Genomic DNA, 17603 nt, shown 5'->3' on the forward strand with positions numbered 1-17603 from the left:
TATTGGCACCGCATAGAAGAAAAACATTTAAGCTACATGTTCAGATTTTTCGGCTTCTTAATATTCATCTTAAACTAGTTGATGAAGGACAGCCGTGGTTTGTTATTGTAAAAATGTATGTTGCAGTACTGTGTTGCTGTAATTTTATGAGTAAAACAGACAGAGTGATATCACATATAATCTAGAATAAAAAATGTTGAAGGGGTTTAGTGTTTTGCTTTAAGGGATCGTTTCGAAAATTGGAACTTCTGACTATGAATTCCCCTTGCCGTTTTTGGGAATAAGTAAGGCGTTAACCTTTACTCTTTACTGTAACTAAATGTAGTTGTATACCAACTTACGATATTTCATAGCTTACCTTTATATTTTTGTGTATAACAATATAAATTCTGAGAAAAGTTAAAGACACATCATGAAGTTACGGACATCTCTGTAAATTACGTAAAAAAAGTTACGGATATCTCTTGTAAAAGTTACGTACCTCTTTTGGACTTTTAAAATCAGTTGTTTTTCGACTTATTGTTTTATACTTAAGTTATTTCTACTTTTATTAGTGCGGGCGAAACTGATATACATCTTCTTGAAAGCTTTATCTTCGTTAAACAACTTTGTTTTGCTTTAAAATAACTAAAATCTATATAAACAGAAGATGTCTTGCGCCATCTTGGGCTGTGGGTAACTTAAGTTACCCACAGCTGTTTAACATGTTTAAGCACAGTGATTATAGATAGAAAAAAAAATATTTTAGATTGCAAATATGTTCAGCAATAAAAGCTCTACACACAGTTCAAATGACCACTTGTTATTGGATTTATTGCCCTTAAATGTTTATTACTTGTTTATTACCATATCCTCTATTTTTATATTTTCACCGATTTTAGTACTTTAAAAAGTATCTTTTAAACTGTTATAGATATATTGAAAGTTTGAACAGCAAAAATGTTAAGTAGGACAAGATCTAAAAAATACAGCCAGTGGGTCTGAAATCATCCTCAAAGGAAGATTTAGACAAATTTGAAAACAGGTGAGCGACACAGGCTCCTTGGAGCCTCTAGTTACCTTTCTTGCAATAGTTACTAGCTGGTTCGTGTCAAGCGCAAAATTATTATGATTTACATTCAGAGTGGAATTGGTAACGACACGGACACATAAATATTCTGAAATATAAAACAGCAATACAAGACTTGACACAGCTTGTTTTTTTTTTTTTGTCAGATCATACATTATTTTTTTTATTTTGGTCCTGGTAATGAAACATCTGTCAAATATGATATTCATCTTTTGCAGATCTACCAACAATGGAAACTCCAATTTCCTATCCAAAAAGGAAAAGAATTCCTAGAAAAATATATACTCCAAGCAGCAGTAAAGTAGCTGAAAAGCAAGAAAACAAGAAAAGTAAGAATTGCTGATTTGTATTATTGGTTTCTGTTTTGGTCACTTAGCCTGAAAGGCTTGCAAGTTTTTGCCATCACTAAGCATTTTCATCCATTATTTATCGTCTGTCTGTTGTCCATCCATCCATAATTTATGTTTTATTTTGTTCTAAAACATCAAACGGACAGATGGATCAGTATAAACAATATGCCCTTCACTTATTGTCACGGTGGCACGAAAAAGGCGTCTAATTTTCCATCTAGTTGTAATTTGACCATGTCATGAATATTGTCCAAGTCCCTTCCAACAACAATCGTCAATTTAAGGAAAAAAAATCCAGTAAATTTTCAAAAGTTGTAGGCTAAAAAATATCTTTAAACCTGAATTTCTTTTTATATTAAATAAAATTGACAATTTCGATTTTCAGTTATGTCAAAAGTAGTCATATTTTTTCCAACAAAGTGAATTTTTACAGATTTGAGCTAGGTCTTAAGGTTTCAGAGCTAAAAGGGGCTAAAACGGACTTCTCTTTTTTGTTCATGAAATTTTTAATTTTCATATTTTCATTTTGATTTTTTCATTTTTCATTGTTTTCCTTATGAACTTTTGCACTGGTAGAGTCTCGACGGATTTAACGTAGCTTGTACCGTTTCCGAGCTATTAGGGGCCAAAGTGGTGCTCAATCCCAAAAAACAAACTTTTTTATTTCTCGTCCGATTTCAAAGGTTTTTTTTCTTCTTTAGAGTCCTTATGAAATTTCCAACATAGAGAATTTTAGCAGATTTGAGCTAGGACTTGCAGTTCTTCCAACCTATTAGGGGCCAAAGTGGTGCTTTTTAGTACTAATGTAATTTCTGTGTCCAGCAAATTACTGTGTCAAGCATATTATTGTGTCCACTTTAGAAGTGTGTCAACACTTGCCCAAATGAACACTTGTCGACCATTGCGGTCGTATCATGGTGCACTCGGCCAAGCTCTTTATTCTTGTATGTCGTTCATGAATTCAAAAATGCTTCATCCAATTGAACTGAAATTTTAAAATTAGGCTGGAATTGGTAATGTCTGGTTACCTTTTGTTTTTTTCCAATTTTGCGATGTGTCCAGAGTATGGGACTTTGATTTTTATAAAAAATGCCATTTTTCTTGAATGTCGTACAGTAACTCAAAAATGCTTCATCCAATTAATCAGAAATTTTATAATTAGGCTAGAATAGGTAATGCCTGGTTCTCTTTCGTTTTTTTTCTGATTTTTCTATATGTTGTTCTAGAGTTGTGGGACTTTGGTGTTAAAAAAATGCGTTTTTCTTGTATGTTGTACACTAATTCAAAAATGCTTCATCCGATTGAATTAAAATTTTAAAATTAGGCTGGAATTTGTAATGCCTGGTTCCCTTTCACTTTTTATTAGCTCACCTGACCTGAAAGATCAACTGAGCTATTCCCATCACTTGGCGTCCGTCGTCGTCGTCCGTTAACTTTTAACAAAAATCTTCTCCTCTGCAACTGCCAGGCCAAATGGAACGAAACCTAGCCACAATCATCCTTAGGGTATGATGTCCATGTCAGTCAACCAAGATGGCCGCCAGGGCTAAAAATAGAACATAGGGGTAAAATGCAAATATTGACTAATTTCTTGAAAACCATTGCAGATAGAGAAAATCTGACATAGGCAAAAATGTTCAGAATGTCAAAATCTACCTAAGTTCCATTTATGCCAAAATTGTCGGATGCCCTCGCAAAGGGGTTATTGCCCATAAATGATGATTTTTGGCCAATTTTAACGTTTTTGACTATTTAAGAAATAATTCATGGCAGCCATGGTTTATCAGAGATTTTAACATGGGTTGCATTGTTTGTGTAAAATTTTAATCCCGAGTGTTAGTGAGGGTAAAAATTTCGCAAATAATAATTTTCTCCTCTGAAACTACCAGGTCAAATGGAACCAATCTTGGCCACAATCATCCTTATGGTATCTATTTTTAAAATTATATCCGTAGTCCTTGACGGGCACCAACATGGCTGCCAAGGCCAAAATTTAATAGATGTATATCATGCTAAAATTGTCATATTTCTTGCATTTTATATATAAAAAAACCTGTACTCAATTTCCTTTTGTTTTCACAATTCCCTTTATTATCCAATGCTACATACTATTATGCTGCGATTGGTAAGCACCTATGTTTCCATGAAGTGCCAGCGCTGCAGGTCCAGAGCCAACTTTGCTCTTGTTCTTTCCCATTTTCATACTTAACAAGTTTTCTTTTCATGGTCTGTATGTTTATATTATTGGCAAGTGTTAACTAGAGATCAAAAGAGGTCAGGGCATCAACTTAATCGGAATAAAAATTAGCATGGTTATAAATGCCACTTGGCTAAGTACATGTAATTAAGACAATATAAAAGAAAAAACACACCTGTCATATTTTAAATTTCTCTTTAATTACCGTTATCAGTGCCAGCTAAGTAAATTAACAGTAATAATTATACCCCCGCTCCGAAGGAGAGGGGGGGTATAGTGTTTTACCTCTGTCCGTCCGTCCGTCAGTCAGTCCGTTGTTATGATATTGTAATTATTATGTTTATTTATGTTGGCCTAATTTGTGTTGTATGGCCTGATAGTTGTTTACCAAATAATCTTATAACTGTGCAGTTTAGGAATCACTGGAACAATCACAGAATGATTGGAACTTTCTAGAATGATCCTTATAAAAGATGCGTAATTTAAACTTCTACGTTATTCCAGAAACTTCCGTTGTAACTTTCCAGGATTTTCCACAATGTTCCATTATAGAGTGTTCTAGAATTTTCCATGACAACACTATATATACAGACACTAAAGTTAAACTCTCATAATTAAACTTGGACATAGACATTGATAGACATTAGTATTCATAGCATTTGGATTGACACTTTTATTCTAAAGACAACATCATACTGGATTGTGACATTAGTAGTGAACGTAATATTCAAATTGGATTCCGAAAGATTTCCGGATACAGATAAAGATAACAGATTGGACTCATATTTTGACAGTTAAGTTAACAGTAATATTTGTTTAATACCTTTTGTAAACTTTTGTATATTAAATGTTATTAAATTTTACTATTGATTTGTGTCTTTTGTTGGCTACAATTTAAAGGCGATTTCTGGCCGTAACAGAAATTGGGGGCTCGTCCGGGAGAACGAAAATATCTTATTCAAAATTTATTCAATATTTTTATTATAACTAGCCAACAAAATTCTACAAAATGGCATTTGATGCCGGTAATTTTTTGAAAACGCCAGACCTGGAGAGTTTTGATAATTTAAAGAAAGAGGAATTAGTGTTGCTTGCTAAAGAACTGAAATTAGTTTTTAAAGTATCTATGAGAAAACAAATTATAAAAAATTTGGTTATAGACAAATTAGTTGACGCAGAAATTTTAGGTAAAGAGGCTCTTGAACTTAAGGTCGAAAATATTGACGCCTTTAAATTAAAACAGCTTGAATTAGAACATGAACGCAAACTAAAAGAACTGGAAATGAATTTGAAGGAGATGGAGAAAAGAAAAGAAGATGAATTTAAATTAAAACAGGCAGAACTGAAAATGAAGGAAAGATTGGAAATGGATAAAAAGGAAAAAGAAGATGAATTTAAATTAAAAGAACTTGAAATGAGGGAAAGGCTAGAGATGGAGAAAATGAAAATTGAAATGGTCAAAGAAGAAAGCAACACTAAAGTCCAGTCGAAATCAGAATATTTTGATGCAGCAATATTTTGTGAAAAAAACAGTCGATAAATATTTTCCACAGTTTGAGAAAATTGCTCATAGTTCATTTGTAGTTTGAATTGGCCAAAGCCATATTGGACTACAATGCTACAGAGTGTTTTTGAGGGTAAGGCCGCTGAAATATACTCCGCACTTCCATCAGAAAAAAGTTCCGATTATGACACGGTGAAACAGGAAGTTTTGAAAGCTTATGAGCTAGTACCAGAAGCATATAGACAGAAATTTAGATCTTATAAAAAGTTTGATTCACAAACCTATGTGGAATTTGCTCGGGAAAAAGAAGATCTATTTGATAAATGGCTTACGTCAAAGAAAACAGATAACAATTTTGATAACCTAAGACAATTGATGTTATTAGAAGAGTTCAAACAATGTGTTCATTTAGACTTAAAAACACATTTAGACGACAAAACTGTTGAGACAATACATGATGCAGCTGTTATTTCAGATAATTATACTCTTTCACATAAAAGAAGTTTCAAGGGTCAAAATGTTAATACTTCAAGTGGAAATTACAAAAATCAAAGCACTGAGCGTACTGATAGTAAGCCTGTTGCACAGAATAAGAGTCAGTCCAGTTATAATATGTCTAGTCCAAAATTTGATACTTTTGAGAAGAAGTCACTGACTTGTGCTTATTGTAAGAAGATTGGTCACCTGATGGCTGATTGTTTTAGACTTCAGAAGAAGAATGAACGAGATAATAAGCCGAAGACCAGTGCTTGTACGACACCTTATATTACCAGTACATTGGAATGCCCTGCGCGTCAGGCTTTTAAGTCCAGTTTTTGTGATTACATGGAGGAATATAAACCCTTTATGTCTGATGGGTTTATTTCTATTGTTGATGATACCACTCTTCAGCCTATTAAGATTTTACGAGACACTGGAGCTTCTCAGTCTTTATTGTTAGAAGGTGTGTTGCCTTTGTCCGAGAAGACTTCTGTTGGTGCCTCCGTTTTGTTACAAGGTGTAGAGTTGGGTTGTATAGATGTTCCTCTCCATCGTATTTATCTGAAGTCAGATTTGATAACTGGACCAGTTATTGTGGGTGTTCGTCCTAATCTCCCTGTTGAGGGTGTTACATTATTGCTAGGAAATGATCTAGCTAGGAACAAAGTGGTTGCAGAACCAATTGTTACCAGTGAACCGGTGGTGGATGTTAAATCACCTGAAGATGATGCTGAATTGTATCCAGCTTGTGTTGTTACTAGGGCGATGGCTAGAAAACAACAAAATGAGAATTTGCCAGAAGACCAGTTTGATTACATGGACCTTTCTGACACTTTTATAGCTGATATTGAAGATCCTGGTAACTCAGAAAAGGCTATTATAAAACCACCTAGTGTTAACAAAAATGTTATTATGCCATGGCCAGATGTGAACAGCCATTCATTAGACCGAAATAATTTACTCGAAGAACAACATAAAGACCCTGAGGTTCTTCAGCTCAGCCAGAGGGCTCAACCACAGGAGGAAGCAGACAAAGTGGCCGAATGCTATTACCATCAGGACAGTATTTTAATGAGGAAGTGGAGGCCTCCTGATGCTACCCCAGAGGAGGAATGGAGAGTGATATACCAAGTGGTGGTGCCTAAAGTTTATAGACAAGAAATTATTGGTCTTGCCCATGACACCCCCTTGGCTGGACACTTAGGTATAAGGAAGACTTGCCTTAAGATCTTGCAGCATTTTTACTGGCCTAAACTTAGAAATGATGTTGCAGAATACTGCAAATCATGTCATATATGCCAGGTTGTTGGTAAACCTAACCAGAAAATACCACCAGCACCTCTTCTGCCTATTCCAGCCTTTGACGAACCTTTCAGCAGAGTTCTAATTGACTGTGTTGGACCTTTACCAAAGACCAAGACTGGAATTGCATATTTATTGACAATCATGTGTACATCTACCCGCTTTCCTGAGGCTATTCCGCTAAGAAATATCAAGACACCTACTATTGTCAAAGCACTTATCAAATTTTTCACATTAGTAGGACTTCCTAAGTCTATACAGTCCGACCAGGGATCAAATTTCATGTCAGGTCTATTTCAGCAAGTAGTGTACCAGTTAGGGATTGCTCAGTATAGATCAAGTGCGTACCATCCAGAATCTCAAGGTGCCTTAGAACGTTTTCATCAGACATTGAAGAACATGATTAGAACTTTTTGTCTTCAATTTGACAGAGACTGGGATGATGGAGTTCACTTTCTACTTTTTGCAGTCCGAGAGGCTGTTCAAGAATCCATTGGTTTTAGTCCCTTTGAGTTGGTATTTGGCCATACTGTAAGGGGACCGTTAAAATTGATTAAGGAAAAGTGGCTTACTGAACATACTGACTTGAATCTTTTAGACTATGTATCTAGATTTAAAGAAAAATTGTATACTGCTTGTCAAATTGCTCAGAAAAACTTAAAAAATGTACAGAACAAGATGAAAATATGGTATGATAAAGATGCCAGGGACAGAGTTTTTGAGCCTGGTGATAGGGTACTTGTATTTTTGCCAGTCCCTGGACATCCTTTACAGGCTAAATATTGTGGTCCTTATACAATAGAGAGTAAAATTAATGATTTGAATTATATTGTAAAAACTCCAGGTCGGCGCAAACAAAATAGAGTGTGTCATATTAATATGTTAAAACCATATTTTGAGCGTACTAATGTTCTATGTGATAGTAAACCAGTTGCCACTTTAGGCATGGTTAAATTTGAGAACAATCATGACAAACCAGATGTAATTGAACCAATTTTTAGTTGTAAAACTATGGAAGAGACAGTTAGATTGAAAAATTCAGAAATTTTGTCAAATTTAGATTCAAAACTTGCACATCTGTCTTTTGATCGTAGAGAAGAAATAAAAACTTTGGTATTTTCTTTTAAAAATCTTTTTCCAGATGTGCCAAACAAAACCACTGCTGTTTGTCATGATGTTGATGTCGGAGATGCTTGTCCAATTAAGCAACATCCTTACAGGCTCAATCCACTCAAACTTGAAGTTATGAGAAAAGAAATTAAATATATGCTTGACAATGATATTATTGAGCCGAGTAACAGTGAATGGAGCTCTCCTTGTCTCCTTGTGCCAAAACCAGATAAAACTTTTCGTTTCGTGACTGATTTCAGAAAAGTAAATTCAGTCTCAAAATCTGATTCCTATCCGATTCCAAGGATAGACGATTGTATTGACAATATTGGTCAAGCAAAATTTGTGAGCAAATTTGATTTATTGAAAGGTTATTGGCAAGTTCCATTGACACAGAGAGCTCGTGAAATATCAGCTTTTGTTACACCAAATGGCTTATTTCAATATACTGTAATGCCATTTGGCATGAAAAGTGCTCCAGCTACATTTCAAAGAATGATCAATAATGTTATAAAAGATTTAGACCGTTGTTATGCTTATATTGATGATCTTATTGTATGTAGTGATAGCTGGGAACAGCATTTAACACATTTATATGATACCTTTGATAGATTGTCAAAATCAAATTTGACTGTTAATCTTGGTAAAAGTGAATTTTGTCAGGCCACTGTTGATTATTTAGGGCATACAGTTGGCCAAGGTCAAGTAAAACCTATTATGGCTAAAGTGGAAGCTATTTCCAAATTTCCACCTCCTACAAATAGAAAACAACTTATGAGATATTTAGGCATGATTGGATTTTACAGAAAATTTTGTTCAAATTTTGCTACTGTTGTTCAACCATTGACTCATCTTTTACGGAAATATTCTAAATTTTATGGAGCGGAAATTGTCAAAAAGCTTTTGAAAATAGCAAATCACTTTTAATTGATAGTCCAGTTCTGATTACTCCAGACTTTGAAAAACAATTTAAACTTGCCGTTGATGCAAGCGATGTAGGAATAGGAGCTGTTTTATATCAAGAGACAGATGATAATGTTGAAAAACCTATATCATATTTTTCTAAGAAATTAAATAAACATCAGAAAAATTATTCAACTATTGAAAAAGAGTGTTTTGCAATGTTGTCAGCACTTCAACATTTTGATGTATATTTGAATCCCACTGTATATCCTATTCTTGTTTATACTGATCATAATCCTCTCACCTTCATGCATAAAATGAGAAACAAGAATCAGAGGTTGACTAGGTGGAGTTTATTGTTACAGGAATATGATGTAATTGTAAAACATATTAAGGGTAAAGATAATGTAATAGCTGATGCTTTATCTAGAGCTTATTAAATCACTTTGTATATATTATGTATTTTTGTTCATATTATTCATGATAAGTTTTTGTTACACTAAAACTTCTTTTAAGGGGGGAGGTGTTATGATATTGTAATTATTATGTTTATTTATGTTGGCCTAATTTGTGTTGTATGGCCTGATAGTTGTTTACCAAATAATCTTATAACTGTGCAGTTTAGGAATCACTGGAACAATCACAGAATGATTGGAACTTTCTAGAATGATCCTTAAACTTTCCAGGATTTTCCACAATGTTCCATTATAGAGTGTTCTAGAATTTTCCATGACAACACTATATATACAGACACTAAAGTTAAACTCTCATAATTAAACTTGGACATAGACATTGATAGACATTAGTATTCATAGCATTTGGATTGACACTTTTATTCTAAAGACAACATCATACTGGATTGTGACATTAGTAGTGAACGTAATATTCAAATTGGATTCCGAAAGATTTCCGGATACAGATAAAGATAACAGATTGGACTCATATTTTGACAGTTAAGTTAACAGTAATATTTGTTTAATACCTTTTGTAAACTTTTGTATATTAAATGTTGTTAAATTTTACTATTGATTTGTGTCTTTTGTTGGCTACAATTTAAAGGCGATTTCTGGCCGTAACACCGTCCTCTGTCAGTCCATCCGTAACACTTTTTTGTAACACTTTTCTCAGCTACTATGTATTACAGCTATTAGATATTTGGTATCAAGCATCAGGTTGGGGTGCTGTACCGTGTAAGTGGTTTTCAGGTCTGGTGCTCATCTACTTCCTGTTTACAGACTTAGTACATATATTAGACATAGGGGTATTAATGAAAAATTTTCATTACACTTTTCTCAACTACTATGTATCACAGCTATTAGATATTTGGTATCAAGCATCAGGTTGGGGTGCTGTACCATGTAAACGGTTTTCAGGTCTGTCGCTCTTCTACTTCCTGTTTACAGACTTAGTACATATATTAGACATAGGGGTATTAATGAAAAATTTTCGTAAGACTTTTCTCTGCTACTATGAATCACAGCTATTTGATATTTGATATCAAGCATCAGGTTGGGGTGCTGTACTGTGTAAGCGGTTTTCAGGTCTGTCGCTCTTCAACTTCCTGTTTACGGACTTAGTACATAAATTAGACAGGGATATTAATGAAAAATTTTCGTAACACTTTTCTCAACTACTATGTATTACAGCTATTAGATATTTGTTATCAAGTATCAGGTTGGGGTGCTGTATTGTTTAAGTGGTTTTCAGGTCTGCTGCTCTTCTACTTCCTGTTTACGAACTTGCAGATCCTATAATGATATGGTTAGCGGGGGTAGACTTTTGTGAGTAATAGCTCACAGTTCATCTTGTTTAATATTTAATTCCTATCTTGAACCTGTAATAATAATGAATTAATAGAAGTTGTATCACTCAAAACTGGCAAGAGAAAAAGGAAGGCTCCTTCAACTTTCACACCAAGTGATTGGTAAGTATCAAAAATGTAAGTACACATTGATTAACTTTGGTTAAAAGTTTACGTCCGAGTTCATTTCTCAGATACTATGTGGCCTAGGATCATGTAATTTGATGTGGGGATGTAACTTTGCAAGCCTGTCAGCATCAATACCAAAATAGGTCAATTTGACCTCCATTTCATGCTTGATTGACTTTGGTTAAAGTTTACGTCCGAGTTCATTTCTCAGATACTATGTGGCCTAGGATCATGTAACTTGATGTGGGGATGTAACTTTGCGAGCCTGTCAGCATCCATACCAAAATAGGTCAATTTGACCTACATTTCATGCTTGATTGACTTTGGTTAAAGTTTACGTCGAAGTTCATTTCTTAGATACTATGTGGCCTAGGATCATATAACTTGATGTGGGAGTGTAACTTTGGGAGCCTGCAACATCCATACCAAAATTGGTCAATTTGACCTACATTTCATGCTTTTATTGACTTTGGTTAAAGTTTACATCCGAGTTCATTTCTCGGATACTTTATGACCTAGGATCGTGTCACTTGATGTGGGGATGTAACTTTGGGAGCCTGTCAGCATGCATACCAAAATAGGTCAATTTGACCTACATTTCATGCTTGATTGACTTTGGTTAAAGTTTATGTCGAGTTCATTTCTCAGTCACTATATGGTCTAGGATCATGTAATTTGACCTACATTTCATGCATAGTTGACCCTCCTTAGGTAAAGCTCTTACTTTTATGAATTATTGTGTTTTATAGGTTTGTCTTAGGTACAAAGAATGTTGCAGATGAGGCGAACTTTGTAATCATGGATTACCCTATGTTTTAGCAAGGCACATTCACTGATCATACAAGGTTAGTGCCCTGAGGGGCATTTCTAGAATTATACAGGCCCTGGAGATAGTTTTTGATTTGAAGGAGAATTCAATTTGTGTTTCTTTGGACATCTATAACAGCATCCTGTTACAATTATATCTTCTTAGGTTTTGCTCTTTTGATATAAATTACATGAGTTAAAAAGTAGTCTTAGATTTAGAGTGCACTTATTGGCAGTTATATGCATGTATTACTTTTGCTTATATAAAGAGGTTTATAGCATTGTATATGAAAATCTCTGTTAATATCGACCTACAGGGGATGCATGATGCCTTGATTTATAAAGGTAAATCTAAATTTATAAAGGTTTGTTGTTATCTTGAATTGTGTCACATTTTCTTGTTTAGGGGCTTTTTACAGCTTACTTTATGTTGTGGATTCTTGTCCATTGTTGAAAGCCGTACGGTAACCTGTAGATAAATTTTTATTTGTACTTGGAACCTTTCCAGATGACTGTCTCATTGACAATCATACCACATCCTCTATTCTTATAACTAACTTGATAAGAAAATATAAAGTGCATCTTGAAAAAAAGCCATGGGATAAATATCAAAAAGGGATGTAGCTAGTCTATATTGTTATTGATATGCTTGTATTATACGCCTTAAATCATACTTTTCCTATAGAATATTCAAAATCTGCACTTCAAACTAATGAATTACACTATACAAAGGATGTATACGACAAAAGTTTAATCACATTATCAGCTGAAGTTCTGTTCACCCATAAAACATGGACAGTTGAAGATTTGGAAATTTTCTGAAAATACTGTGTAAAATTAATATAATAGTTAATACTTGTTTCATATGACATTTTACTTGCTTGTTTGTTGTGTATAAGGTATTGTTTTTTATTTCTTTGGTCAACTCACCTTTTTGTATATTATTTTATGTATATAATTTTGTTTTGAGGACTCCCAATAGATTAGCTAAATTGTATGGGGTAATCCTCAGTTGGTAGAGTATTTTGTCTTGCTTCTACAGTTTTCAGGCATCAAATTTTTATTGTATTTATGTTCATATATATATGTAAATACTTGCATGTCCTAATGCTTAACTGGCAGGTCGAAACTTTCCTGGTTCAGTTTAAATTAAACTTAGAATTATTTATTTTTATTTGTTGTCAAATATTAAATATCCTCTGAATACAATTTTTGAAATGAAAATAAAAATTGATGATTTTTAAAAAATTAAAAGCTCAAGTTTGGAATAGTTATGTACATTAACAATTATGTACTAACTTTTAGAACCAGGAAGGTCTCAGGGAAAGTCAGATGATATAGATATTTCTTGAAACCATGAATTTGATTCCTACCCTGACTGATGAGACCAAATGGAAGCAAATTTATAGGTATATAAATTTCTAGTTTTAAGCTCACCTGACCTAAAGGGCCAAGTGAGCTATTTCTATCACTTGGCGTCCGTCGTCGTCTGTCATCGTCAGTCCTTTAACTTTTTCAAAGATCTTCTTCTCTGAAACTGCCAAGCCAAAATGGAACCAAACTTGGCCACAATCATCCTTAGGGTAACTAGTTTAAATGTTGTGAACGACATTTCTGCCGGACAACCAACATGGCTGCCAAGGCTAAAAATAGAACATAGGGGTAAAATGCAAATATTAACTGCCATCTTGGAAACTGTAACAGATTGAGAAAATCTGACAGGGTGACAAATGTTCAGATTGACAAGATCTACCTTAGTTACTTTTGAGTTAAAATTGTCGGATGGCCCCCGCATAGGGGTTATTGCATATAAAAGACTATTTTTGGCCAATTTTAATGTTTTTGGCTATTATCTAATAAGTTTTAATAGATAAAAAAAAAATTAAAAATTGCAAAAATGATCAGCAATAAAAGCTCTACAAACAAGTCATTGATCACTTAATATTAGTGTTGTCAACGGTTAACCAGTCGAACGACCGAATACCGAATACCAAAAACGCTTACCGGTTAACCGGACCTTTTTAAAATTTTAATAAAATTGATGTAAATGTGTACTGAAATCATTAGTAAATAATGTGAAATGATTGTACGAATTGATTGGTACTTGATTAGACAGATCAATTGTTCAGTTTATTGATTAATCTTGTTAACCTTGAAAACATTTAAATTTTATTACTTAATTAGCACATAGACAACTTGTCTGTCAGCTCCGGGCAAGTATAATGTAAACATAATTAGCATATTAAGTTTATTTTGAACAGTTGTAAGCTGAACATGCTGAATAAATTTTACGATTTAGTTTATTTCTTCACTTTGACTTTATATTGTGTGTGCGTACATGTAAATATGCCACCTCCGTCATCTAAGGCTTGGTCTTTTTTTAAACGTAATGCCGACTCCAAAATAGTGAAATGCAAACTATGTGAAATGGAATTAGTCTATACTGGTGGTACAAGTAATATGCTGAATCATCTGAAGTTAAAGCATCCCAATGACTTTTCTGAAACGCCTGAGAAAGTTAAGCAGTCATCGGTTTTAGACTTTGTTCAGACACCCAAATCTAGAAGATTTTCGTCTACTCAATCTGAACTAATAACAAATTCAATAGTGGATATGATTATATTGGATTACCTACCCATTTGCATTGTTGAGGGAAAAGGATTTTCAAAACTTATGTCGATAATAGCTCCAGAATTTAAAATTCCGTCTAGAAATACTATAAAATCCAGAATAGAAAAGTCATATAGTGACAAAAAAGAGAGTTTGATTAAAGAGTTAAATCTCATTGACAGCGTATCCCTTACTTCTGATACATGGACATCGAATGCTACAAAAAGCTTTTTAACAGTCCAGAACATCACGTTGACAAAGACTGGAATTTACAGTCAAATGTGCTTGTTACTCGTGAAATGCCTGAACGCCATACAGGCGAAAATCTTGCTGAACGACTGAAATCTACAATTTCAGAGTTTGAATTGGACGGTAAAATTGTGAGTTCTGTACATGACAATGCTAGGAACATGAATTGTGCATCAGAGAAATGTGACTTTGACGATATGAGATGCTTTGGTCATACCATTCAGCTTTGCATTAAACCATGCTTGGAAATACCCGCTATTGCCAAACTTACTTCACATGCTCGTAAGTTAGTGGGACATTTCAAGCATTCAACTACAATAACTGCAGAAATGAGGAAAAGACAAAAGTTGTTCGGACTAAGACAGAACGAACTTATACAAGACGTAGTTACGAGATGGAATTCGACTCAGCTAATGATTGAACGCCTATGTGAACAACGCAGAGTTATTACGGATGTAATGCTAGATACAACTGTTACTAAGAAATGTGACACACATATGCTTCTCAAAGATCATGAGTGGGATTATCTGGTTGAAATTTCCGCAGTATTGAAGCAAATGTCTCATGTTACAACATACATGTGTCTGGAAAAGGACGTATCAGCCTCTGTAATGCTTCCTATTGTCAACGGACTCTTAAAAAAACACCTAAAAAACTCTGAAGAGGATAGTGCTCTTGCGCATAAAATGAAAGCAAGTATTTCAGAAGAACTCATCACCCGCTTTAAACCGTATGACATTGAAACTGCATCTACACAGCATGCTTTAGCGTCCTTACTTGATCCGAGGCATAGAACACTTAACTTTTTCTCCCCAGAACAAAAAAAAGTCGCCATTGAAATGTTAGAGTCCAAGTTAGACGATGTGCCATTAAAGCCCGCAGTTAAAACGTCATAAAAAAACCTTGGAACTGAAGTTGACAAGCAACCAGCCAAGAAACAAAGAGTCCAACGATCTTTGGACTTTCTTTTGTTTGACACCGACGAAGATACGTCCTTTCAAGATGAATCGGAAATGTCCTTATACATCAAGGAGCGTGCTGTGCAAGATTCAAACCCACTCGAGTGGTGGAAAGAAAATAATTGTAAATTCCCCAGACTCTTTGTGTTAGCTAGACAATATTTAAGTATTCCTGCTACCTCTGTTCCGTCAGAACGAATCTTTTCATGCGCGGGTCTCATTGTTACTAAACTGAGAAATCGACTATCTTCCTCTGTGATCGACCAGATAATATTCCTGAATAAAAACTATGTACCCGAGGAAAAATGTGAATAACTCTTCTTTCGTTCTTTCTAAATGTACATACTTATAAATTTGTTTTTTTTGTAATTTATTACATATTGAAATCCTAATTGTGTTAGTGTTTGCATTATTGTGTTATAATACCCTGGGATAAATGTCAATTTATTGTATCATAAAACCAGTCATTCGTGAAGTACTTTGTATAAGACTTTGAACATCAACCTAACTACCGGTTAACCGGTTAATCGGTCGAACGATTATTCGGTTAACCGGTTAGGCATAATTGTTCAATTTGACAACACTACTTAATATGAAGATTTTGTTTGAGAAATGAAATACACGTAATTGTAAATACTAAGATTGGTGAGATCAAAGAGTATCATAGAAAATAAGTGAATTTTTACAGATCTGAGCTAGGACTTAAGGGTTCAGAGCTAAAAGGGGCTAAAACGGACTTCTCTTTTTTTTTCATGAAATTTTTATTTTTCATCTTATTTTCATTTTGATTTTTTCATTGTTTTCCTTATGAACTTCTGCACTGATAGAGTCTCGAAGGATTTAACGTAGCTTGTACCGTTTCCGAGCTATTTGGGGCGAAAGTGGTGCTCAATCCCAAAAAACAAACTTTTTTATTTCTCGTCCAATTTCAAAGGTTTTTTTTTTCTTTAGAGTCCTTATGAAATTTCCAACAGAGAATTTTAGCTAGGACTTGCAGTTTTTCCAACCTATTAAGGGCCAAAGTGGTGCTTTTTAGTACTAATGAAATTTCTGTGTCCAGCAAATTACTGTGTCAAACATATTATTGTGTCCACTTTAGAAGTGTGTCAACACTTGTCGATCATTGCGGTCATATCATGGTGCACTCGGCCAAGCTCTTTATTCTTGTATGTCGTTCATGAATTCAAAAATGCTTCATCCAATTGAACTGAAATTTTAAAATTAGGCTGGAATTGGTAATGTCTGGTTACCTTTTTTTTTCCAATTTTGCGATGTGTCCAGAGTTATGGGACTTTGATTTTTAAAAAAATGCCATATTTCTTGAATGTCGTACAGTAACTCAAAAATGCTTCATCTGATTAATCCGAAAATTTTAAAGAGAAAAGATTCCTGCATGGGATGATATAGTTTTTTGACAGAGAGTTTTATTCCAAAGTACAGAAATTTTGCTCTAAAAGTTGGGTAATTTTTGTTTTTATAGAAATCTACCGCAGAATTTTTCACTTCATGACGCAATTTCACGCCTACCAATCTCTCTCATTCACCACCAAATGTGATGCAAAGAAATTAATGAGAGAGACATCCGGAGCTGAATGAGAGAGATACATTTTAGATCAATTAGAGGTAAGTGTGTAAATTAAAACCTCTTACTCAAATTGTTTTAAAAATCAGAGAATGCTATTCTGTGGCAAATTCATTTCTCTATACTATCACGTGAAATGACTGTTTCAAGTTTCAGTTATACATCAAAACCTGAAATCGTCTTTCTGGAGACCTTAATTATCATGTTTACCTGAATCAGTCGACAATGCAAAAGCAATGCGGTGTCTGCCTTTTTGATTTTTCTCTATTTTCGGTATAACTTTACCATTTGCATCTCAATTTGTAAAAATAGAGGAAGAATACCTGGAGTGTTTTTTATAATATGGTTTTATTTTTCCAATGGTGTATATGATCAGTATTTTCAAATTTGCTCATTGATAAAGGTAACTTTTGCATGAATGGTGACTTGGCTTAGAACGGCATAGGCATGAATAAAAAACGGTCATAATACAAGACACAAATTCACTGTGGTCACCTCAAGTTTTTCAACAGGGTATCAAGCTCTGAATGACCCCGACAAGATTTAAAAAA

At 34.2% G+C, this 17603-nt stretch overlaps 1 protein-coding gene across 6 annotated transcripts in view; it reads left to right on the forward strand.

The window, feature by feature from the left end:
* Positions 1 to 17231, forward strand: part of LOC143083425 (uncharacterized) — a 41897-nt gene extending 24666 nt beyond the window's left edge. Inside the window, exons 6-8 of one of the 6 annotated variants that reach the window (XM_076259674.1) lie at positions 1288 to 1398; positions 10773 to 10854; positions 11595 to 12633. In XM_076259674.1, the coding sequence (XP_076115789.1) occupies positions 1288 to 1398; positions 10773 to 10843 (182 nt within the window). In that variant the 3' untranslated portion in view covers positions 10844 to 10854; positions 11595 to 12633. Of the gene's footprint in view, positions 1 to 1287; positions 1399 to 4120; positions 4480 to 10772; positions 10855 to 11594; positions 12634 to 16950 lie in introns of those variants that run through there. The other 5 variants (XM_076259671.1, XM_076259672.1, XM_076259676.1 and 2 more) reach the window with 5 other exon arrangements.
* Positions 17232 to 17603: the final 372 nt, after the last annotated feature.

This window comes from Mytilus galloprovincialis, chromosome 7 (assembly GCF_965363235.1).
Source record: "Mytilus galloprovincialis chromosome 7, xbMytGall1.hap1.1, whole genome shotgun sequence".
In the NCBI taxonomy this organism is placed as follows: Eukaryota; Metazoa; Mollusca; class Bivalvia; order Mytilida; family Mytilidae; genus Mytilus; species Mytilus galloprovincialis.